The sequence below is a fragment of the Acinonyx jubatus genome, chromosome B1 (assembly GCF_027475565.1).
Source record: "Acinonyx jubatus isolate Ajub_Pintada_27869175 chromosome B1, VMU_Ajub_asm_v1.0, whole genome shotgun sequence".
Lineage (NCBI taxonomy): Eukaryota > Metazoa > Chordata > Mammalia > Carnivora > Felidae > Acinonyx > Acinonyx jubatus.
In genome coordinates this window covers 180,941,086-180,966,487 of record NC_069382.1, presented here as the reverse complement: position 1 = coordinate 180,966,487, position 25,402 = coordinate 180,941,086, and the positions used below count along the sequence as shown (strand labels likewise).

At 46.6% G+C, this 25,402-nt stretch overlaps 1 protein-coding gene across 9 annotated transcripts in view; it reads right to left on the bottom strand.

Annotated features, from left to right (window-relative positions):
- Window positions 1-25,402, bottom strand: part of SEL1L3 (SEL1L family member 3) — a 103,997-nt gene that overhangs the window by 73,433 nt on the left and 5,162 nt on the right. For 5 of the 9 annotated variants that reach the window (XR_008296377.1, XM_053217500.1, XM_053217497.1 and 2 more), the window contains exons 2-6: window positions 16,088-16,658; window positions 5,610-5,754; window positions 3,840-3,961; window positions 3,367-3,485; window positions 534-592 (exon numbers count right to left, since the gene is read on the bottom strand). Coding sequence is in view for 8 of the 9 variants with exons in the window: in XM_053217500.1 (XP_053073475.1) it covers window positions 534-592; window positions 3,367-3,485; window positions 3,840-3,961; window positions 5,610-5,754; window positions 16,088-16,658 (1,016 nt within the window). In the remaining variant the exon portion in view is untranslated. Of the gene's footprint in view, window positions 1-533; window positions 593-3,366; window positions 3,486-3,839; window positions 3,962-5,609; window positions 5,755-16,087; window positions 16,659-17,165; window positions 17,920-25,402 lie in introns of those variants that run through there. The other 4 variants (XM_053217499.1, XM_053217495.1, XM_027049863.2 and 1 more) reach the window with 4 other exon arrangements.

Here is a 25,402-nt window from a genome sequence, read left to right as displayed (position 1 = left end):
CAAATTAAAAAATTATGAAATGCGAAGCAAAGGACCCCCTTCTCAGTTTCTGTAACTCTTGCGGGGAATGGTTACAGGAAGATGAAAAGTTACAGCAATACCAATCGTTGTGTGCATTTCGAATTCAGATCATAAACATAAATATGAGGGCTGTCTGCTTTTATGTTTTATACTAGGCCAAAGTTACCAACCATTCTCAATAAGCAACGTTAATACCTTGATTTATTTTTCAGAAGCCTTCATAGAAGACAATTTTCAAAGAAAACGAATTATCAAGTGCCACGAATGGGAGAATTTACCAGGAGATCTGGAGAGAGGAACAGTTTCTCTTGCTTGGAAAAAAAAAAATGTTGTGGGGGAAATGGGGCGAGCTTGAGGACAGAAAAAAAAATACAAAGGCTGGCTACAGGGCAGACCAGCCACAAAAGCTGAATACGGAGATGTGGGAAAAACATGGGGGTTGAAGGCTAACGTATGAAGATTTTTGAGTCCTTAACCGACATTTTGAATAAAGAGAAAAATATTGCACTTACCTAATGGTCTGATTATGGTAGCTTTTCAAATCCTGTCCAAGGCTGGTGGCTACCACTATCTGTGTTGGGAGAAACACACAAGATCAGTTATGCCCCAACACCTCATGTCATAGATACAGTCCTGGGTACAAATTACTCATAAGGTGGGCTGCGTTTTCTCTCGCCTGATCCACTTCTGCAGAAGTAAAATCAACACTTTACTAGCCCCGTGAATATTGTAAGATTTAAGAAATTTAATTTCTCCAAGTGACTTCACACGGTCACAATATCCATCGTGGGGTTTCCCCCAGTAGGTTTCAGATACTTCCAAGCTACCCCAAAGCTTCGTTGGGTGTATCTGTGCCCATAAGTTTGTTGCAAAGAAAGACCAGGAAATGGGTAAGATACAAGGAGTTTATGAAATTTTACTCTGGGGGGCGCCTGGGTGGCTTCGTCGGTTAAGTGTCCGACTTCAGCTCAGGTCATGATCTTGGGTCTGTGGGTTCGAGTCCTGCATCGGGCTCTGTGCTGACAGCTCTGAGGAGCCTGGAGCCTGCTTCGGGTTCTGTGTCTCCCTCTCTCTCTGCCCCTCCCTCGCTTGCACTCTGTTTCTCTCTCTCTCTCTCTCGATCTCTCTAAAAAATAAATAAATATTAACAAAATTGAATAAAAAAATTTTTACTCTGATTCCATGAGATCCTTAGGGGGAGAAACAAGTTGGTGCTGAGCATTTTTCATGCACTGCTATTCCCTACTCTCTTCCCAAGCACTGAGAATTGTCACTGGCATTTCAACAGGGACCGTGTTTTTGTGGAGACTTGTCACTGGCTGTCCCATATGCTTCTTGAGCCTTGGACTACTACGACGACATGAGCCCCTGGAGCTAAGGGGCTCCTTCTACTCCCCCAGTGCTGGCACAGAGCGAGTGTGGAGGAAACATGTGCTGGCCTGATCAGAGTCTCAAAGGTGTGGCTACAACAGTGTCTACGAAAGACAAACTAACACTGAAAGACCAACCCACGTCAGCCATATGCAACATGTCAGGTCAGAGAAGAAAAAGATTCAAACCAGTGGTTTCTCTAAACCAGCCATTGGCTTTAAGTCACTTGTCCATTTGGCCAAAGCAATGAGTATGGTAAGTCCCGCCACAGAGGTGGATTCTGTGTGGTAAAACAGGAATATCGTTTGGGGACCTACAGATATCAGGGAGACCAGATAGGATGGAAAGAAGGTAGGACAGATGGCAAAAAAATCTACCAAAAACAAAAACCTACTTTATTTTTCCTTCCATCCCATGTGGTCTTCCTAATCCTTACCCCATTACGTGCCCTGCTAAGTTAAATTTGTCTCTTTAATTAAAGGACTCCTTTGGTTTTCTCTCCTTCTGCTCAAAAACCTGCCATGACATCCTGCCGCCTTGCAAACAGAAACCCCAATTCCTTGATACTTAGGATTGTCCACATTCTAGCCCTAAAGACATTCCCCCTTCTAGTAGTTTTCTATAGTCTGCAAACTTCTCCAAACTGGTTTATCCACTAACCCCCAGTGATGTGCTAAAATCTTCCCTCCTCTCTGCTCTTAGTTTCGCCCAATCCGTAGGAACTTTCTCTACGAAACCTTCCCTGAGCATCCCAGCGGGAATCAATACGAATCATTTGGCAGTTACGCTTTCCTTACGACATCCCCTCACCTGCTCAGTGCTTCTTCCATAAATAGTCAATTAGCTCCTTGAGCAAAGTGCCTTGCATACATAAGGTGCAAAATAAGCTCCGTGATTTGTTCTGATGATTTGGTACCCATTTAAGGGACACAAAGTACTGAGCTGACCTTCTCCTTAAGAGAAAGCAGCAACCGAACTATAATGCCATCATAATCCTCATATAAATGGGAAGCATATAAATGGGACCACGGACCACAGCCCTGTCACCTAACATTGTGAAGGAAACAAATACGCGCGCGCGCGCGCACACACGCGCGCGCGCACACACACACACACACACACACAATCCTAGCTAACCTTTCACAGATTCTTCTTCAAAGGCAACAAGGACTGACCTGATTTCTTTTCTCTTCAGGAAAAGGAAATGTTATAAACCTAAACACCAAGGGAAGTCTGTGTATTATCTAATACATAAGACAAAACGTCTCTTCCACTTTTGTTACTGAAAATCACAAATCAATAAGAAAAGCTGATGAGGAAAAAAAAAAGATAATGGCATCACATATATTGAGAAACGGACTAGTCTTCAATTATAACAACAGATTTGCCAGAATCCATAAAGTCTGGGCTATGAGAGTTTGAGGCAGTTATGTGCACTGTTTTATAGTACAAGATAGATAAAGACCCTCTGTCCCACCAGAATCATCGTTTATTTTGTTATTTGTCTGTTTAATACCAAACATAAGCAACTGTGTAACTGTCAAAAACAGGGAAACCATCTCTTGGCTGAACTAACCAGTAAGTTTCCTGTAAAAAAAAAAAAAAAAAGTCGTAGATCTGATAACACTGTATAAACATGGCCGATGCTGTTTTAACATTTATCTCCACTAAGCCTATCTCCCTCGGGGGGGTAAAAAACTGAATTGCGCAGATAATTGTGGCCATATCGCTGGCTATATTATTTACTCATTCACAATATGGTCGAAAGAAGCACTTTAAAAGTTAATTAAATGGGACGGGATTCTTATGATTTAAACTTCCATCTATAAAAGTTTGATTGAAAAAGTGTGCAGCTGTAAAGACTTTATCATGTTCCACAAATTCGCTGTGGCGGATATCCTGGCTCCCTGACTTTACGGCAACGCTTAATGTTATCAGTGATGATGCTGGTGATTCATGGGGCGTGCATGCCGCTACCTGGCCTCCGTTAAAAGAGAGATCCAGTCGAAACCACTCCTTCAAGGGCATGGTGAATTTCGTTTTTACCGCAAGGTCTTCTCCTTTGACAAGGTGCATCTGAATATGCAAGTGGCCTACAAGGAAAATCAAAGCTCGTGAAAACCACACAAAAATATTACTTCGAAGTGCGTCAAGTGGGTGAACCTTTTCATCAACTGCCTTAAGCAGCTACCCAGCTAGAACGTGTTCCTCCTTCCTTTACACAAAAACAAAGCAAACAAAAGAACACGCAAGTGAACTCCTTTGCAAAGAAGGCCTTTGTTTCAGGCTGCCAGAAATAAAGTTTCACGTGAAGCCCACGTTTGAAAATTGTCACTTTCGCTGAACTGCCACGTTGACAACATCTTCCTTAATTGCAGACGTATCTGCCCATAGACAGAGCACGAGAAAACTGCAACATCATTTTAAAGGTTCTGTCTCATACTTACCCTCTTCGGTAAGAAATACAGACGGCGTGCCGTACATCTCATTAGAATCAACAAAGTACAGAATCCCACAGAGACTGGCCTTGCAATAATGGAGTAAATAAAGCCACAATGAAACAGTAAACCTACAAGAGTGAGGAGAAATAAAAAATTCTGCAGATTGATATCATCCAAGAACAGGTAATTATAGTTAACAATGACCAAGTAAATTGCTTTCTTTCCAATGAAGGGATGAATTTGCCTTCATGTTCATCATGGGAGATCAGCTTGCAAAGCTTGATTTTTGAGACAAAGGAGGTAGTTATAGTAACTGCAAAAGACAGGAGTTAAGAGTGATTGTGCAAAACTGGCAGATAGCGTACCTTGCGCCCAAAACTCTGTTTCTGTGCCCCTTTGAGAATCTCACACGCCTCCCATCTGAGTTCTTGATTAGGGTTTAGAAAGCCAGACGTAAAACAAAAATCTGGATTTTAATAAGAGGTGATTTGATAAGAAGCTATTCTAATTTCAGTGATTAAAATAAAAAAAAACACAACTAGGGCTTTTTGAGCAATTTTGTTTCCTTCCAAGATAAAAGCCTTAAGGTAGAAAAATGTCATAATCTGCAAATGGCATTGCTCTATGTTAATGGGGACACACAGACACTATTTTAACGCACACATTAGGTTGTGCAGGATCACAGTTCCGGCTGACCCACATGGAACGACTAATCTAATTGTTCCATTTCTGGACCGGGGCTATTTTAGTTGAAAAAAGTATTGTACATCTGTGATTTGCCGAGTGGGAATGAAATAAGAGTAGTCAACTTAACTAGGACACATTTAGCCAAGATGTGTGATCCGTCCATCACTCAGCAAATATTTGCCGAGCGCTTGCTTAATGCCACGCATCGTGCTAGTGACCGGAAGTTCAAAGACGAGGAGCTGGGAACAACTGCATTTTGCAGATGAAACGGCAATCAAGGTCAAAACCAACGTACAGAGTTCTTGCCATTACCCCAGTGAGCAAGTCACGGTTGGGGGTTAAAGTGGCAGTGGCTCCGGGTTCTTTGGGGGATATATCCAAACAAGTCCTTTAGAATTTTCTGGGCTTTATAATCTGGCCTCGGAATCAGTGGTAAGATATGCAAACAGATGGTGCCACACAGCTCCCTCCTGACCCACCCAGCTGAGCAAGCTCATGAAGATAAGTTATTACAAGGAAGCTTAGCAAGAACATACGCTCAGTAAAGTGACTCAAGATCTTTCTACAGCCAGCAGCATGGGAAGAATTAAATCACTCTGCTAAATCCATCCGGTCTGAGGTGAACCAGGAACCATTTTCAGCATCTTCAATTCAGCAGAAGGAAAAAACTATATCTGGGTTTTGCTGAAATCAATGGAGGAGATCAGAAGTTGTGAGATTTCAAGCAGCTCATCCAGTCTTCCAAGACAGAAAAGGCAAAGCAAAGGCGGCAACGTGTGCCGGCTGTGGCTGGCTGCCCCCGAAAGCTTGCAAGGCTTCAGGCCCCCACACCTTGCGCCCCTGCTCATGTCATTCCTGGGACCGACACAGAGAGTCTAAGGCAAACTGAGGACTGCTAATGGCAAGAATAACTCAAGACCACTTTGGGCCACGAATTCCGTCTAAGCTGTGTGGATCTCAACATTTTTCCAAAACGTATTAGACAGGTATGTCCTCCTAAGGGATTCCACTAGCCTGCCCTGGTCCTCAGGTTAAAACGGTCCTGCCCCACCAGCCCAGCGCCCCCCACCGTCCTCTGCCCATTCTTACACTGGATAATCTATCCGCTGGCGTCGGGTGGCCTCCAGCTCTCGGTTGTGAAACCTCGGGAACTTCTTCACAATGCCTGTGTTTTCTCCACTGGAGGCATAGAGAAAGCCCAGCAGGGTGACCACATCTGCAAACAGCAAGACGGCTGCCTTTCAATTATCTCCAGAAAGCACTGCTTCCCAAAGCACATTCTTCCTGGAACCCTCTGCCTCGCTCCAATCAGAGAGTTAAAAGAAATCGTCTGGAAATATGAGCGATGGTTTATGGAACCCTGAATGTACGTCGGGTGCCCTCTGAGCACTTTACAGAGAGCGATCTCAATTCATTCTCAGAGCAACCCTACAAAGGAGATTGCATTATTAGTCCCAAACCACAGATGAAAAGCCTGAGGCATAGAGGGAAAATGACTCGCCTAAGGTCACGGCTAACAAATAAGTGGCAGACCCGGAGCTTGGGTTCTAGGTTCTTAACCATTTCACACGCTGCCCTTCCAATAAGGAAAGCATTCGGAGTTCACGCAACAACAGTAACGATTATCACATGAGTAGCACTCACTATGGTCCACGCTGCTGTAAATGTATCTACAGCTCATCTGGCCAGCTAGCTACAGAGAGATTCATTGAAGCCTCATTATTATCCCCATTCTACAGATGAGGAAATGGAGGCACAGCTCCCAAAATGGTTAGCTACCGTGTATATAACACAGAATATGGAATCATAGCATCCCAGGAATAATCTCATTTAATTTCACAACAGTCTTTCAGAATCCATGCCCTTAAGAGCACACAGGCTTTTTGCTTCTGCGCAGACTTTCCAATATACTCCACACATTACCCTCTGCAAAAATGACTAACCAAACCCCTTAAAACCAGAGAGCTTTCCACTTCATTTTGCAAATGTGGGAGAATTCTGTGGCTCTAGAGAAGATAGGGATGCCCTTATCAAGTCTTAAAAGGAGAACCGAGTTATCTCATCTATATTTAATACCTACTGTCCTAAACAAGGCCAGAATGATTTTTTTTTTCTAAATTGCCCATACCCATTCCCCTTCAAAGGAAAAAAAAAAAATCACGGACTTAAACCGAGGAATAAAGATCCCTTTCCTCTTTCTTAAAACACTCTGTGGTTTAAAGGTCCATGATTCAATGGTAGAAACCTGGGTTTCTTCCATTGAAAAGGGAAGAGCTAAGTTCTGTGCCAATTACCAAATGCTTATATGGCACGGATTACAGATTACGGGAGCCTCAGCCTAGGATACTGGAGACCCCAGCTCTCATTCCTCATTGGAGAGAATGTTTTATTATAGAGAGAGGTACCTCTGGGTCATTAAAACTTAGAAATCACCGGAGCAAAGTGTTCATAGTCTCCAACCCCTGTGAGTATATCTAATAGAATTAAATAAAATAGAGCCAAGCTGTCCCCAGTGCCCATCTCCCTGTTTTGCGAGAGGCAGAGAGGCATTTGAAAGCTCAAAGGCTACCAATCCCAACAGAAACAATGCCATTTTTTTTTTTCTTCATGATTTGAGCTCACTTGGAAGCACTGGATTTGCTGGTCGATCACAGGGATGGGAAACAGGGCACACAAATGGAAATACTGCAAAGGTGTCTTTGGAATCTGAGGGGAAAATCACCAAGACGTTGCTGTCAGCCCAACCTTGGTTTGGCTTCCACCGCGTGGAGTGGAACATAAAAGGCCAGATGGCCACGTTAGCCCCCTAGGAGGCCTTCTGCTAGTGATTGCTGTTGAGTTACCTCGTGTGCAGTAGAAACATTTATCAAAAGAAGCAGGATTTGATTCTGCCCAGCCTGCCTCCAGTAAAAGGAGGCTTCATAAAGAGGTTTCCAAAGGGAAAGGAGTTAAAAGTCAATGCTGATGAGCCTCTCCTTTATCCAGGGATCAAAGTAAAGCAGGTTGAGCAGGAGAACTTGCAGCAAAAGATGTGGATGGAAAAATCTAAGACCGAAAGATCTAAGATAATTTTACAAAAACACATACCTTTCGTACCCAATAAAAACCAAAGCGATGGTGGATTCCCTGTAAGACCTGCAGCTTCAATGGTTCTATTTTGGGGTTCTACTGCAATTTTTTCTTCAGTATAATCCTGTCTTCCCATTAACTTAGAAGGAGTAAGAATGAAATTCTGGAGCAGGAAAGGATTTAAGAATTCGGCTAGCCCGGGATAACATGTAGGCTTGTTTTCTATTAACTGGTTGTGGCTGCTTGGCGTGCTATGCTTGATTGGTGATGGCTGTCATGGGCACCAGAATGGGGAGTAAGAGTACCAGTGTCATTCCCCATTAAAAACTTCACAGGTACAAAAACTTAAGTCCAAAATTTAGGTCCAAAGAGGATAAGTGGCTTGCCCAGGTGCCTCTAGAATATAAATCCGAAGAGAGCAGGGACATTACTGCAATCGTTACCCCTTCCCTGGAGTCCAGAACGGCACCCAACCCCTGAGGCTCCACAAATGCTGAGGGAGTGAACGAATGAAGAAATGAATGGACAAAAATGAACACAGTGTGGCCGAGTCAGGATTTAAACCCGCCTCTCTTTTGCTCAACACTTTTCACAATTTTATAATGTGCCCCGTGCTGCCCAAATCAGATCACAGTCTCTCTTCTTTCAGACCCTTCCCCCAAATCCCTTTCTTTGGCTAATCTTGAATGAAGAAGTTAGGCAGGAAAAAGGCATCACTATGACATGAACATAAAATACCAGGGACACGGTTCAGGTTTGGAACCCGCCACCTTGACTGTTCTGCTTGTTTTATTTTCTCCAACTTTAGAGCAAGAGGAGGCATTGGATTTTGTATGGCGCAAACTCCTTCACTGGGAGACAAGGAAAGTGTTAGTGTCTCGTTGAAGGTTTTACGGCTAATAAGAGATGCAGACGTGACTCAAAGCAGGTCTCCCGCTACAAACCCAATGGGCTTCTTTTGAAACCACATCGTATCTCAAAGGCCTTATCAAAGAGAACTCACGCTGAGGTTCAGCTGGCTTGCCCCTGGGCGGCATCGCTGGTGGTTAAAAGACTGAAATATGCCCATATGGGTTAGAGGATGGCTGCTACGTTGACCCTCCAGGGACCCACCACTACCACACATCCAGGCTCTCCTTCAGGGTACAGCTTGGCTCGGCAAAAGCCTGCGTCACCATCCTTCTTCAGCACTACGGCTAGCGCCTGCGGAGACTGACCAGGCCCCGCCCCCCCCCCCCCCCCCCGCCCCCCGCCGTCTAATCTGAGTGGGGCGGCCGGGGTTGGCCATACAGCCCACCCTCCAGTTCAACAGGGTGATCAGAGCCCTGACATGGACATCTGCTCTGGAGAGGGTCCCATTTCCACGTAACAAAACCCTCCTGAGGACAGGCTTCAAGCACCACCACAGTGACACAGTGGAGACCTCGGGCCGTTTGTGGAGAAGTTAGAGATAATCTTGAGGCAAAAAATAACCAGCTAAAAGTCTGTAAGTGGAAACGGGAGGAAAAGAAGTTAAGATTTTCCAACCTGGAGAAGGAAAGCGAGAGTACAGGTAATTCAATCGCGCTTTCCGAACACGGGACGTTAAAAGGCAGGACTGTTTGGGTGTTTCATTTTCTTTAAAAGCAAAGCCTGAGAACTAAAATTCCATTTTCTAGCAAGTATGATTTAGGTCAGAACTTCCCCCCAAAGGATACAAGGCAGTGAAGTGGGCGAGTAAGGGAGTCAGTAGAATATTCAATAGTAGGAGTGTTAAGAATAAAATAAATTCCACTCCCAGGAATTTATCCTCCAAATATGCTTGTAGGTGTGTACAAAGATACATGGACAGGGATGTTCCGTGAACCCTTGTTGTTGATAGTAAAATAGTAAAATACGTGACCAATATGCGTGACCATCAGCAGGGGACAGGCTGAGTAAATTATGAGCCATCAGGCAACAGGATTTGCTAAGCAGCTATCGAAAAGAATGAGGCCATGTAACATGCAGTAACATAGAAAAATCTCTGCTGTATTGTTAATGAGTGTAGGACAGAGTTTACAGTATCTTCCCATGTGTGTACGAAGACAAGGGCCGTCAACTTAATGCTTATATGAGCAGAGAACATTTCTGGAAAGAGACACAGAAACCAGTATTAGTGAGTTTGCCTCCAGGAAAAGAACTTGAACACAGAGTGGGCGGGAACTCGCTCTTGCTCCAATCCCTTCTACACTCTATGAATTTTTTACCAGGTACATGTATTCCTTTTTAGGCTAAAACAGCAGAGAACAAAGTCTGAGCATTTCCACGCAGGCAGGGAGAAAGGGACAGCCACATTCGGAGGCCTCCCCGCCCTGGGCCTCTGCGGTTATTCAATCTGCTTCAAAGAGACAAAGTCCAGTGGGTGAGGAAAACAGGATGATTCACATCAGTAAAAATTCAACTTAAAAAAAGAATATTCCTTCTAATTTAGAACCTGGGTTAGGGCTGTATTAGCATATTTCAGAGAGGCGGCATAGCAAAGTCGAAGGAATCAGGAAGCTTGGACTCCCGTTAAACAAACTGAGCCTTGGTTTTCTCCTCTGAAAAGAAAGGATGAGAATAAGACTCCTTCCCATGGGACTATTATGAGGATTAAATGAGACAATGTGCACACAAAAAGTATTCTGAAAATCATAAAGGGCAAGGCAGATACCAGGCACTAATTAGTGTTATTACTGAGAAATTCAGACTACCGTGATTAACTGGGGGGGGGAGGGGGGGGAAGAACTAAGTCTCTCTTTTTTTAATAAAAGTGCCAAACACATGGTTCTCATAGTTATAAACATTATCGTCATGTCATTGACTTCTAACTGGTATTTTCAGAGACAGGTAAAGCCTGGCTCCAATATCTGACTTAGTCCTTCCATTACTTTGTTGTAATGGAATTTTGTTGTAAGAAATCACACTTCTAATCCACCGGATCTGAAGATGAGACCGGATGTTTAGCAAAAGGAAAAGAGAACGGAAAAGAAGGAAACTGCCACGTTCCCCAGTTTCTGTCCTAAAAGGGAAGAACAGAAAAATGTTCATATAGACAGACAGTAGGGCAGAATGCTTAATACACGTTCGCATGGCATTTAAGAACCTTCCAGGTGGGGCCCCAACCTGCTATTCTAGTGTAATTTCCTGAACTGCCCAACTCACACCTGAGCCTCCTCTACCTGGGTGAACAAACACAGAGCAAGGAGCTGCTACTCCACATCGCCACCCTGTGGCAGACACTGGTCATCCGTCCACATGGCGCTCATTCTCAGACTCAGGCCCAGACTCAGCCTCAGAATCCTTCTCAACACCGCATCTAGGTGGCCTCCCCCACCCACTCAGAGGTGGCGGGCAGGACGAAACCTCACACATCAAGAGATGCAGACTCGTCGCCATTCTGCCACCCGGCTGCATTTTCTCCTCTGTGTGTTGTCATTCGTGCTTTCCCTTCTGCCTGGATGCTGCTCCCCCTACTCGTTTTCTGACTATGAAAACTCTAGTCACCCTTTAAGTCTCTGTTCAAGTGTCGCCTCCTCTGTGAAGAAGCCGAGCAAAGTTCTGCACACACAGAGACTGCTCAATAGCTTTTTTCAATGAATGAATGACTTAAAGTCAAGAAATGGTCTCATAACTTCTCTCCGTAGTGGAGACTGTTATGTGTGGGGTTTGGGAACCAGACGACCTGGGTTCCAATCTCTGCTCCATCATCAAGAGCGGTGCGACCTGAGACAGGTCACACTAACTCTCTGAGTCAGTTTCCTCCTCTGCAAACCTGACAGGAGGGTGCTGGGCAGATTAAATGAGATACATAAAGCACTTAGCACAATGCCTAACACACAGCGAGTACTCAGTAACAGAAAGCGGCTGTTACTACGGGGTGGCTGTTTTCCCCTCCCACGTAAGCACCTAAAGACAGAGGGGACCATGTCCGCATCTTTGAGCCACCTGACTTAGTAAAGAAATGGATACATAGCAGGTGCTCAATCACTCTTTGCTTAGTTGACCTGAACATGATACACCTTGTGTAGGGAAAGAAGTACCAACACGAGGTTAGGGAAGGCCAGAGGGGGGAGAATTTAATTTCTGATGTTGGGGGTGACAAAAAGAAAAGAGAAGAAAAATAATCTTCAGGGCAGGGGCGGGGGGGGGAGGGAAAATTTGACCTGGCTACCGGAAATAATGGGTATGGTGTGGCAGTGGGGAGGAGGTATTGGGGGGCAGTGGGGAAAGCTATCCCCCCCCCCATAAAAGACACCGATGTAGTCAAAGCAGGAGGTGAGGAATCGCAGACTCAAACCACGAGGGCAGAGCAAAGGTGAGCTCATGTGTGGTTGTTGAGGAGAATCACTGACCAAGAGTCTGCATCCTTAACCAGCACCGCCCTGATGGGCTCTATCCGATCAGCTGTGGTGTGTGTGCGCAAGCCTAGGGACGGCACACAGCCGCCCACGACCCCTGCATGCTCCCTAATGTGACAACACAGCTGTGTGAGGATGTCACAGTGTGACGGTCACACACAGCCCTACGAGAAAAAGGTCCTTGCCCCGTGGCTAAGAGCATCCATCACTCAATTCACAAAGAGTCACTGCATGCCTGGCCCGTGCTAGGGGCTGTGGCGGGCACCGCATAAAACAAGCCAGGACCTTGGCGTTACGGAGCTTGCCTACCAGACAGAGACATTCAACAGGCAAAAAAGCAATGACGCATATTTAATTACAATGTCTGGTGACGATAAGGCGGAGAAGGAAAATAAAGATAGATGACGATGGTGGGGGGGGGGGGGCTGCCATCATAGATAAAGTGGTCAGGGGAGTCTTCTCTCCTGAGACGACATTAGCACGGAGGCCTGACGCAAGGGAGCCAGCCATGTAGGGCAAGGGAGCAGGGACATAAGTGTCCCAAAGGGACAATGAACTCAGGAAGCTCAAGGAGGAACAAGCAGGTCTGTGGGGCCGGAGCAGGTGGACAGGTGGGGGGGGAGCATGGCAGGAGAGGCAGTGGGAAGGGGACAGGAACAGGAAGAGGACGGGGACACTTTGCATGGGCCATGGTAAGGGTCTTGGGCAGCTCTTCCTCACTGTAATGGGAGGGACCGCCTGCGGGGGGGTGGGGGGCGGTGGGACCCCCTTGCACCGGTTGCCATGTGAGGAATGAGGGCAAAGCCAGGCTGTGACACAGGCCAGTAGGACAGCAATATGCACGGCGAGCAGTGATTGAATATGCAACGTAGTCTGAAGACGGGGGCCATGGGACCAGCGGCCCTCTCACCTCTCGCGGCAGGACAGGCATGAAGAGAAGTCCAGGTGGGCCTAGAGTTGCTGCCTATGCCTTGGATTTTTCTCGATGGTCATGCATGAGTCAGACACAGGTTTAACGGGTGAGGGATGACTGCTACCGCCTGGTCCCCTCCCCCCAGGAAACGGACAAGAGTAAGTGGAGCCTCAGGTGTGGCGTGCCTGGCCACCTATGGCCCACATGCCCAGAATGCAGCCGGAGCAGGTGCACCAGGAGGGCACGTGGCCAAGCCTTGGCACACACGTGTCCTGAAAGGCTGCTGACTTTTGATCTGGGCTAGATTTTCTCAGCAAGGCGGGACAAAAGTCTACCCACGTGTCCACCAACAATCGGACCACCGGCCGGGCTTGCCACGGTCCTGGCAAAGGAGATAAGCTTCCGGGGAGCGGTAGGGGGGGTGCGGGGGGGGCGAGTGCATACAACCCTCACCTCGGGAGCCGAACCTAAGCTTTAGGTGGAGAGGCACTCAGCCACACTCACGGAACAGCCGTGCGTGGGGACCGTGGCTTGCTCTCTCTTTGTAAAGGAAAAAGCAAATGAAAGCGAGTCAGGGGGCACTTCAGTTCAGACACGGAGCCCTCGTAGGACACCAGGCACTCGACACAGAAAACGTCCCCCCACACGCCACACCAGGGCTGGCTGCAGACTGCAAGGGGACCAGACATGAAAGGCACCCCCGCGGCTCCCTAATGCCATCTTGTTGTTCTGACTTGACTCTTGTTCATCAAGAGCCGAATAGAGAAGCCCCTGCTAAGAACAAGCCAGAGGCCTGGCCCCCTTCCATTGCACAGCCGCATCAAGAACAAAGGTCGTGGACACTTTCCAAAGGGCGGCCGCAGACACTCTTTTGATTCCTCTTTTAAAGAGAGGGAGAGGAAATGTTCCCCTTTCTCTGTGATTCTGGAAGGAATCACAGCCACGCACACAGACCTGGTCTGAGAGTGCACAGAGCCCCCTCCCCCCATTTGTGGTGACTTTAATTATTAGAAAAGGTTTTCCTCTGCGTTACGCTCTTATTAGATTTGCTCTCACCCCAAAAGTAATGCTCGGAATAAGGTGGGGAGAAAAATCCCACTGCGCTGTTCCAAAGCTCCGTGAACACAGGAAGGAAAAACAAAAGAAAAGAAAAGGCAGTTCACCTGTTAAGGGTATGTTCGGGCGCCCTAAGACCTCAGCCAGTCCATAAATGACTTCATTTAAAAACTTCCAGCTTGCAATTTAGTCATTGTTCAATGAGAAATATGTGATTTGCCAAACATGAAATGGAATCATTACGCCCTGACAAGATCGGAGGCAAATCAAAACCGGCTGTACGCGCCTCGTGCTTCCTTCTCCTTAATAAATTAGGTCTCCCCGTGGAGGGCATTCCAGAAAGATGCTAGCATGGGGTTCTGCCTGGAAGAAGGATGCACACTGATCATCGAAATGCAGGCAGCTCGACTAGTTAATTACCCGCCCCGCCCTACCCCCCACTCACACACACACAGAAAAGGAATCTGCCTTCGTCTTCTGCATATCTGTATTTAAAAGCACCACACAAACAGGGAATAAGCCAGACACAGAACGAGGCCATTCAGACAAAACGCAGGATAAGATCGCATAGAACTAGACACACGCAGAAGCGCACGTAAAAACGGGTGGGTTCTGAACAAGGTCTGCAGTCTAGTTCAACAGGATTAGATCCACGTCAGTTTCGTGGCTTTGATACTGCACTACAGTTGGGGGAGACGTCACCATTAGGGGGAAGCGGGATACATGGGACTCTACCATTTTGCAACTTCTTGCAAATCGAAAATCATTTCGAAAGAAAGAGATTATTTTTAATGGCAAATGTGTTCGTTCTATGGCAAGTGGCCTTCGACCAACTATAATATATGGTAGTACCGGCCCTGGAAGCTGTCATTATATGCAGGGCTGTTTGGAGGTGGCCCCAGGAGACATTCGTGGCCATCATCTTCTCAGTGTTCTTAAGTCATCTAGGAGTGATGACGCCTAGATGTGATTTGCCATCCAGGCGCCTCCCGAGGAAGGGTCTGCTATCACAGGCCCATGGGTTTGCTTCGCCCACCAAGCCTGCTGGGGGGTTGAGCCACAGTTACTCTAGATCAGAGTCCTACCAGCTCTGCCCCTGCTCTAGAGGCCCCCTAAGCTTTAAGATACATCGGAGTCACTGGAGTGTGTTTAAAATGCTGATTTCAGGGCCCCACACCCTACAGATCCTGACGGAGTAGGATATGGATGGGGCCTGGAAATCTGCATTTACCAGAGCCCTGGGTGACTCCGCTGCAGCTGGTCCTAGGGCCACATTTCAGGAAATACGGCCGGGTTCCAGGTGAGTGCTGGGAACATGCCCAGGTTGACTCCCCATTGCAGGATGGGCAGAAGGGCCAGCAGGCTCTCAGCATCCACATGGCAAGGTGTGCCTCTTACCAATGGAGAGAACTTCTAAGAGTGCACAGCCAGAGATCTCCAACCCCAGTGCTTAACGGAGGGCACGGGAACCTGCTGCACTGGTCCTTCGGTGGCTATAACCATGGGACATTTAGGATAAGATGTAGAGTTTGGACCCTATCGTCGTGGTGGCTAATTTTATCAAGTGCTGGTTATGTGTTAAGCACATTACATCTCATTTAATTTCCACAGCACTGCTCTGAGGGAATTGCTACTTATTATCCCCATTTTACAGATAAGAAAACTGAGGCTCCCAGAATGCCAAGGTTCACAGGCAGAAAGTGGCAGAGCAAGGAGTTGAACCCAGGTATGCTGGGCTGAAAACTCCCACGTGATTTCCTGCCTGACACAAGGGCTGCTCTGGTTCTCATCTCCTCCCGGAAAAAAACACTCCACCTAAAAATAACTGATAGTCAAAGGGTTCATGAGGGGAGAGAGGGAGGAAGACTTCCCCAGTGCCTGTTTCAGTGGCAGTACGCTCCTTTCCCAGTTCAGACCCAAGCCTCTGAAGGTCCCTCCACGACCTCTGTGACCTTCCAGCGCAATCTCTTCTCTCCTACTCTTCGCCTCTCTTCACCTTTTTACTTCCTCCCTCTTTCTCCCTAAAGTCCTAAACTACAGGCTCAGTGTGCCCGCCATTTTCCTCACCTCCCCCCACTGCTGGTATAAGAACCTTCTCCCCCATCCTCTCGTGATACTGGCTATCTGAAGAAATACGCATGAGGTTCCTTGCAAGGCAAATGACCTACCACTTTCAAGAGGACACTGGGGAATCTTGTTTGCCCGAAGGTTCCAAATATAATCCATGTTCCACTCCAGGCACACTTGATGGTCTTTGAAAGGGCGTTCGAAAGGCGGGACCGTCTTCAGCAGAGTATAATTCTTAGCTACGGCATGTAGCAAATTGTCCTCCCATTTAACATTCAAGTCTCCACCACTGTATCTGTGAGTAATCCAGGCGCGTAGTATCACCGCGGATACCGAAATGGAGTGTCTGATGAAATAATCATCTCTGTAAACCATGATGCTCGGAAATCTCACGTGCACTATTTGTGTCCTGCTGGTGTGAAGATGCTTTTCATTTTTCCACCTCTTTTTGTACACAGGGATGCTACTTCTGAACTCGGACGAGACAACGGCTTCCAGATTGACAACACACGGCTGAGAGCATAAATACTCAACCGAGACTTCAGAAACATTGCGGACGTTCCCTTCAACGACGGTGAAATAAATAAAGTCTTTGTAAGCCATGCTCTGTTCCGCTTTGGGTGTTACCGACGTCGTCAGGGACGTCTGCCTGCCCAAAGACGGCACGACATTCTGAAAAGGAAAAAAAAGAGGAAGAAGAAGAAAGAAATACAGGGAGTTAAAAAATCATCATATTAACAGATATGTGAATCATTTTCCTGGGATACAAAAATACCCGTCTACATAAAGCAGAGAACGTGGGACACGAAAGATGGCAAAACCACTACTGAACAATTAGAGAAAAACGCACACACACACACACACACACACACACGCACACACGAATGAAGATTAGGCCACATTCAACTCTCTCCCCAGACTCAGTAGCATCTGCTGATCAAAATGGGGCTTTCAAAGCTCCGTGGCAATCATTCCAGAGTTGGTTTCCAAATGGAGGAGCTAGTTCGCAACAAATCCAGGAGCTGCGAACCTGCCTTGGTGTGAAAAAAAGGGACGAGCCAGCTTCAGAGATTTCCAAACTATTGTCCTGACTTCAAATGGTGATCAGACCCAGCCAAATCAAAGGGCGGGAGAAGAGTTCAAAGTGCACCCGAGAGGGAGCATGATGGGGATGCCAACCTGGCCTCTTTTTCTCCCGTGAAGTTCTGAGCCAGGACAAGCACGCATGACGGATGGACCAGCAGGAGGTTCCGGCTGCTCCAAATCACACACAGCCAGCCTTGGACCACAGACTGTGTTGTCTGATTCTTTCGCCACGGATGGTGCTCCAGGTGCCAAGAAGGATTTTAGCCGTGTGTGTATTTACCTAGTTCTTTAAACGACGAAGACCTCTTAAAATGGACCTTCCTTCCAGAAGAAATCTTGGAAGTTGGTCATGAGATCAAGGCAATGTTTCGAGCATAAGGCGCTGATGTATGGGTGCTAAGAGCTCTTCCAAATATAACTTTTGTGATTCAGGCATCCAAAACACAATGGCAAAAAGGTTACTTTGGACCGCCTCACACCCATTCGTATGGCCGTTATCCAAAAACAAACAGAAAACAAAACTAACAAGCACTGGAGAGGACGTTCGGAAACTGGAATCCTTGTACATGGCCGGTGGGAAGGTAAAATGCCGCAGCCACTGAGGAAGACAGTTAGCAGTTCCTCAAAAAAACAAAACCTAGAATTACCACATGACCCAGCAATCCCACTTCTGGCTACACACCTCCAACAGTTGAAAACAGGGACTCGAGGGGCGCCTGGGTGGCTCAGTCGGTTGAGCGTCCGACTTCAGCCCAGGTCATGATCTCACACTCCGTGGGTCCGAGCCCCGCGCGGGGCTCTGTGCTGACAGCTCAGAGACCGGAGCCCGCTTCAGATTCTGTGTCTCCCCCTCTCTCTGCCCCTCCCCTGCTCATGCTGGGTCTCTCTCGGTCTCAAAAATAAATAAAAACATTAAAAAATTTAAAAAAAAAAGGAAAACAGGGACTCGAAGAGATACACTCACAGACACACACCCATGTTCACAGCAGCATTATTCACAACAGCCAAGAGGTAGAATTGACCTCGATGAATAAATGGATACACAAAATGTGATCTACACACCCAACGGAATATGATCCCGCTTGAAAAAGGAAGTCTGACGCATGCTACAATATGGATGAACGTTGAGGACATTATGCGAAGTGAAATAAGCCAGTCACAAGGAATAAATACCGCATGATTCTGCTTAGAGGAGATACCTGCAGCGGTCAGATTCGTAGAGACGGAAAGGAGGGTGGTGGTTGCCAGGGGTTGCGGGGAGAAGATCACGGGGAGCGAGTGTCTAAAGGGCACAGAGTTACAGTTTTACAAGATGAAAAGAGTCCCAGAGATGGATTTGGTGATGGTTGCACAATAGTGTGAATGTACTTAATGTTCCTGAACTATACACTTGAAAGTGGTTACGATGGTAAATTTTGTGCTGTGAATATTTTTACAAGTTTAAAGAGGAAGGTCACTGTGGTCTTTTCCAAAGAAGGAAGAAATAAGGACTCTTTTTTCAATTCTGGCTGAAGGGTGTAGGAGACGCAGAGGGGGCTAAGACATAAATGTGGGTATCAGGAAATCGTGTTTATAAATAGTGACACAAGGCAGAGCATGTCAGTGCTCTAGTCGGACTATAAGCAAGTCCTACAGGAATACAATCCCAGGGGAGGGTCATTCTTCCTGGGGGTTCTAGAACAGCCTATATGGAAACAATGGTATTTCCGTTGGGCTTTGAGGGATGAAGAGAAGTTCTTTAGGAAGAAAGGCAAAGGGAAAAACTCTGCAAGTGGTGTGAACAGCATCAGCAGGGGCAAGAAGGCAGGGAAACACCGACGTACGTGGGGACCAGATACAGGGCAGATTGCTTTGACCAGAGAACAGGAGGGGAATGACACAAAAGGACATAGGGATGTGAGGTTGAAAAACGAAAGGCAGGGTTCTGGCTCTCAAGGAAGGACACTGAATCCCAGTCCAAGGAATGTGGAGTCTCATTCTACTAACAGTGAAGAATCAACGAAAATTTCTGTAAAAGGGAACTGCGTTTCTATTTTAAAAGCACTGACAGTCAATTAGAAACAAAGCTAACAATCAAGAAAAATGAGCGAAATGACATAGTTCATCAATTAGTGAATTCCCACGGATAGTAAAGGAAAGGCACATGGAAATGACACTGAAGATACCAGTTTGAACTGACTAGGTTCACACAGATCAAAAAAGTCCGATAACACACTGTACCGGCCAGATGGGCCTCTTATGTATTGCTGATAAGAGTGATCTCTGTGGATGGTGGTCAGGCAATAGCCATCGAAAGTATAAAAAACCCTCCAGTCCAACAATTCCCCCTCTAGGATTTTATCCTACGCATACTCTCAAATTTGTGCAAAATGATGTACGTACATGTTTTCACTGCAGCACTGTTTGTAATAGCAAAAGATGGAAAACTAAATGTCCATCAAGAGACTGCTGGTTCGGGTGCGTGGGTGGCTCAGTCGGTTAAACTTCTGACTTTGGCTCAGGTCATGATCTCACGGTCTGTGTCAAACCCCATGTCAGGCTCTGTGCTGACAGCTCAGAGCCTGGAGCCTGCTTCGGATTCTGTGTGTGTGTGTGTGTGTGTGTGTGTGTGTGTGTGCCCCTCCCCTGCTCTCTCTCTCTCTCTCTCAAGTAAATAAACATTAAAACATTTTAAAAAATAAATAAATAAAGGAAAATATATATATATTTTCTTTAATACACATAGCACAGGTTGCTCACATGGAAAAGGATAAAGTGACCAGAAAACAGGGTAAGAGAGGGACATTGGCTGTATATTCTTACTTATTATCTTTGAATTCTGTATTACATGAATATCGCAAAACAAAACAGAGTAGGGCGGGGGGCGGGGGGCGGGGGGGGGGAACAACTGTCCTAAAGATGAAAATAAAAAACATAGTTTCTCCAAGTGGCAGAGTGAGAACAGGAGAATGGCCATTCCTTTTGATTAGTCATGGGAAAAGCGTGGGAAGAAATATGTAAAGAGGTGGGTACAGTCCAAACTGTCTGCCCCCGCAGTAAGGGGTTTAATTGTTTTATGTCCTCATTTATACTTCCAAATTACACGGGGGAGGGGGGAACAAACATAAAAATAATCTTATAATTAGAAGTGGCGACTGTTAGAGTGGATGAGCCCTTGGCGAGGAATCAGCCCACCCCATTTTCCCAACGACGAAATGGGTCGCTGAGAGGCGATGCTCTCCGACATCACCCAGGCCGGTGGCTCAGCAGAGGCAAGCCCAGAAGCCTCCCCCCCCCAACCCCGTTTTCACTCTCTCTCTCCCCCCCGTTCTTCACCCCACAGCGCACAACAGCAAGACTGAAGAGTTGCCGGGCTGAATTCGGCTTCCTTGTGAATGAGAGATACCCCCAGCATTTGTCCATAAGCAGTGGCTTGTCGGACGTGTGGAGGTCTGGCCCACCGCTCAAGACGGGAATCCGGCCTCGAGCCCACAGCAGAGGGTGGCTGAAGACCGAGGCCACAGGTGCAGATGGAAGCTGGACGGCACAGCGGCCAACGGTGGCTGGTGTCCCTCCTACCAAGTGCCCCTAACGCTCAGTTCCCTGGAAAGAAGACATTGGCCCAGTTAGTGAGGCAACTGGACTAGAGTCCAACACATGCTGTGGTATATTAAATATTACCTTGTGTTCTTTCTCAGAGAATGACTTTAAACCTCTTCCTCATTCCTCTTATGTATTCCTTAAAGACTCACCCCAGCCCTCTTCACCCACTTCAATTGTTTTTGAAGTTTATTTATTTATTTTGAGAGAGAGCAAGAGAGAACACGTAAGCAGGGGAGGGGCAGAGAGAGAGGGAGAGACTGAGACTCCCAAGCAGGCTCCTTGCTGTCAGTACAGAGCCCGACTCGGGGCTCGATCCCACAACCGTGAGATCGTGACCCGAGCTGAAATCACGAGTTGGACGCTCAACTCACTGAGCCACCCAGGCGCCCCTCCCACTTGAGTTATTTTTTAATCTTTTTTTTAAATTGTTTTATTTTTTTTTAATTTTTTTTAATGTTTGTTTATTTTTGAGACAGAGAGAGACAGAGCATGAACGGGGGAGGGTCAGAGAGAGAGAGAGAGACACAGAATCTGAAACGGGCTCCAGGCTCTGAGCTGTCAGCACAGAGCCCGACGCGGGGCTCGAACTCACGGACCGTGAGATCATGACCCAAGCCAAAGTCGGAAGCTCAACTGACTGAGCCACCCAGGCACCCCTTAATTTGTTTTAAAGTTTATTTATTTTGAGACAGAGACAGAGTGAGTGGGGGAGGGGCAGAGAGAGAGAAGGAGAGATTGAGAATCCCAAGGAGGCTCCTCCCTGTCAGCACACAGCCCGACGCGAGGCTCAAACTCACAAACCATGAGATCATGACCTGAGCCAAAACCAAGAGTTGGACTCTCAACTGGCTGAGACGCCCAGACACCCCTAACCACGCGTTTAGTACTGACGCTAGGAACTCCAGTGAATCTTTCTGGTAAACCAAATTCTGGAGGGAAGGCTATTCGATTTCACCAGATTTCATTGCAAAGTGCAGTTGGTAACAGTGTCCGTTATCTTACATCTCAGGGCTAAACACGCACAGTCCACTGTCCCAAGTGAATAAGCACGGCAGGTGGAAACCGGTTTCAGTTTTGCTTGATGACCCGTGACCTTCCGCACATCGGGCTCATCACTGTGGAGATCGGTGGTGACAGATGAAAATGAAGAAGGTGTAGGACACCTGGCAGCATACTCTCTCCGGGCCCTTCCCTCAAAATTCTGTTTTCAAAGGAAATCTCTACCTATGCACATGAAGATTATTTTATTTTCACGTACTTCCAAGTCTCAAGTGCAGCAAAACTAAGTCCAAGGTTTATGGGTCCTAGACTCATGCTAAGCTGATACGGTAGCCACAAGTCACATGAAGCACTGGTCACGTGGCTGGTCCAAAGGGAGTTGTGCTTTAAGTGTAGGACATACACTGGGTTTCAAAGACGATTTTTTTTTAAAAAGGCAAAATACCTCATTAACATTTCTTATACCGGTTATACGTAGAAATGGTCGTACGGAGACGCAGTAAGCTAAATCGAACACGTGACTAAAATTTACTTCGCCTCTTTCGTTTGCTTTTTATCTTTATTTTTTTTTTAATTATTTTTTTTTTTTTAGACAGAGAGAGAGACAGAGCATGAATGGGGGAGGGGCAGAGAGAGAGGGAGACACAGAATCGGAAGCAGGCTCCAGGCTCGGAGCCACCAGCCCAGAGCCCGACGCGGGGCTCGAACTCACCGACCGCGAGATCGCGACCTGAGCCGAAGTCGGACGCTTAACCGACTGAGCCACCCAGGCACCCCTCCGTTTGCTTTTTAAACGTGGCTTTTAGAAAATCTGAAATTACCTATGTGACTAGCATCTGTGGCTTACGTCGTATTTCTCCTGGATGGTGCACTTCCAGATTTGAAGCGAGCACAGTTTTCCTCTAAAAAAAGGGCGCGATGGTAAGTATTTTCGGTTTTGTAGGCCACTTGGTGTCCGTGAAAACTACTCGGCTCTGCCGAAAAGCAGCCGCAGACAACTAACTCACAAGCGAACGAGCACGGCTGTGGTCCAGTACAACTGTGTTTACCAAAACAGGCGGCTGGCTGGCGGGCCCGTGGGGCACAGTCTGCCGACTCCTGTTCTAAGATTATCAAGCTTTTATTCTAGATTTAGAATTCAGGAAAACACAAGATGACAGAAAACATGCACTTTGAAGGAACGATCATACCGAAGAAATGAGACTGGGCAATTAGATATAATTTCACATACGTGTGGTTGATGGCGCTTGATTTGCTATTTTGCTAAGGTTCCCTGGCGGCGGTGTTGACATCTTCCTATTGTTTCAGTAACATCTACGTGGGATAAGAAGTTCGAGCGAGGCTAAAAATTTCAGGGCTGGAAAATTTCACGGGCTGACAAAGACGACTGGAGAAGTGGCAAAAACATTAGTAGGAGAGAAGAGCAATTTCAGGGATGGACAATTGTTTTCTTCATAGGATGGGGGAGTGCTGGCCCCAAAGGGGACCTTGACATCACCGTGTGTGGCTTTAGGGGCAAGGTCTGAATCCCGCCAGAAGGCACTACAGTCTTCAGCCCTTTGGACACCTAGGCAACATAGGAAGCTGGCATCTTGTGGGCTGGAGGAGACCCAGGGGACAGCTGCTACGCCGTGAGTTGTGGCTACCTCTGTTATGTACAAAACCAACACCGATTAGCAACACATCACACTCTAAATATTGATTAAGCTGAAGCTGATTTCCCGGCTCAAGTCATGTGTGTGCTTATGAGCTGTTTCCTGCCAGGAAAATCAGGCAATTAACTTGAAGAGTTTCAGCTACAGGCATGACACGTGTCCAACCTTCATAGGTATTTTCACATGCCAGCTTGCATTAGCGGAAGTGAAAAATTACCCCCAACGTTCCTTTGTTTAGAAATTATGAGGTCAGAGTCCATGTCTTACTCATTGTTATGTCTCTGGCTTCTGAAATACAGGTAGGCAGGCACACAGTAGGATTTTGGTTAAGTGCTTCCTGCTGAACTAAAGTCCTGGGCGTGAACGTTTCTGTCAGGACCCGCGGTGGTCTGTCCTGGGTCACTGCTCCGGGGGGGGGGGGGGGGGGGGGGGGAGCACCTGTATATTAACCGGAGGACTCCATCCAATCTTGAGTCCCTGCCTCCCATTCCTGACATTCACAAGGTCTTTTGCGATGGGGAGCCGTCTCCACTTCTCCGTTTCCATCCAGCCTCGCTAATCTCCTTGTAAAGAACCCTCACCCTTTGGCATCCCACTGGGCCCCTGGGGGTCAGGGCTGACATGAGGGACTGTGAGGTCAGGGAAGGTGGCACTCTGGCACCTACCTTACCCATTTAGGGTGGACTTCTCTCAGCTATCAAGTCCCTCCAGACCTTTCAGACAACCTCCCTACATTCTAGAACTTTCCATGTCTCCACACCAAAAATACGAATTAAATTTTTAACGTTTCCTATCCTTCTACCCTCTGTTGGACTCCCGCTCATCTGGCAAGTTCATCCATGTTAATGTGATAATGAAAACAGTGCTGCAGTAAAGTCACATACCTACATTTCTATGCCAGCCTGGTGAAGAGAATGCCTTAAAAGCAAAGCCTAAACGCACTGTGTCTATAAGCAAGATTTTGGGAGTGACGGGGCATTTCTGTGCCCCTTAAATTATGCCATTTAGGCAGTCACAGAGATGTTCCACCTCGGAAGCTACTGATTTGTTCTGCACACAATGGAGCTGGGCTCTGAAAGATGCCTGAGCCCTCAAACATCTGTTTACACCAGAAGTAAGCCTTAATCAAAGTCAAATTTGACAATGTCACACCCACTCACAAAACAGATTCCCTTGTGTTTGTGTAATTGAGTATGTATTGTACATTTTTTCTAAAGAAAGAAATGGGTCAGTTAATGTTGTGTTCACGATGAGAGACCCCAAATTGGAGACCAAAATGCATTCGATTCAGCCTGGGAATTGCAAAACAGATGAATTTATGTATCTTCTGGGTGGGAAAAAAAAAATCTATCAATTCTGCCTAAACTTCTTTTAGGATGGCTGCATCTGATGCCTTTAAACAAAATCAATAAGAAGAAATTCTATTCAAATAATCTTGCCAGTTCTAAAAAGCTGAGAAAACTTGGTTCTTTTCTCCATATGGTCCACTTGTCATTTAAGGCAGGGACAGAGAGACTGCAAAATCTTCAATCATTCACGTCTTGTTATGGGAAGTTTATTTACACTAACACGTGTACGTGGGTTCATGTGATATACAAACAACAACTGTGTGTTTTTCTCATTCCTGCCCATTCCATCCCACCAGTCACCTAAGGAAACCTTGGCTAATGAGTGTGCTTTCTCTCCAAACTGGCCAGATCAAACTTTCCATAAGTCAAGAGGTAACTGTATTGCCTTAAAACGCCTACTTTTCCAATTTCTGCTGACCAGAAAGAAGCAAAAATCCTGTTTATGTCAACAAAGCATGCAATTAAACCGAACGGGCAGTGATGTCAATATGGACCCCAAAATCGAGATGTGCCTTGGGAAATACTTCCCAGTTTACTAATATGCCTTCCCCAAACTGAGAGCTGGCTAGAAAAACCACCACAATGATCAATGCTTCTAGTTGTCTCTGCTCCCCCCCCCCCCCGCCTCTTTAACACTGTTTGATAAGCTATTTCTTTTTAACTTAAATCATAAGATGGTAACCAAGGTTGAGTTTGGTTTGATTTCATGGAGTACCTACTCTGTGCGGGCATCAGGACAGGTGCG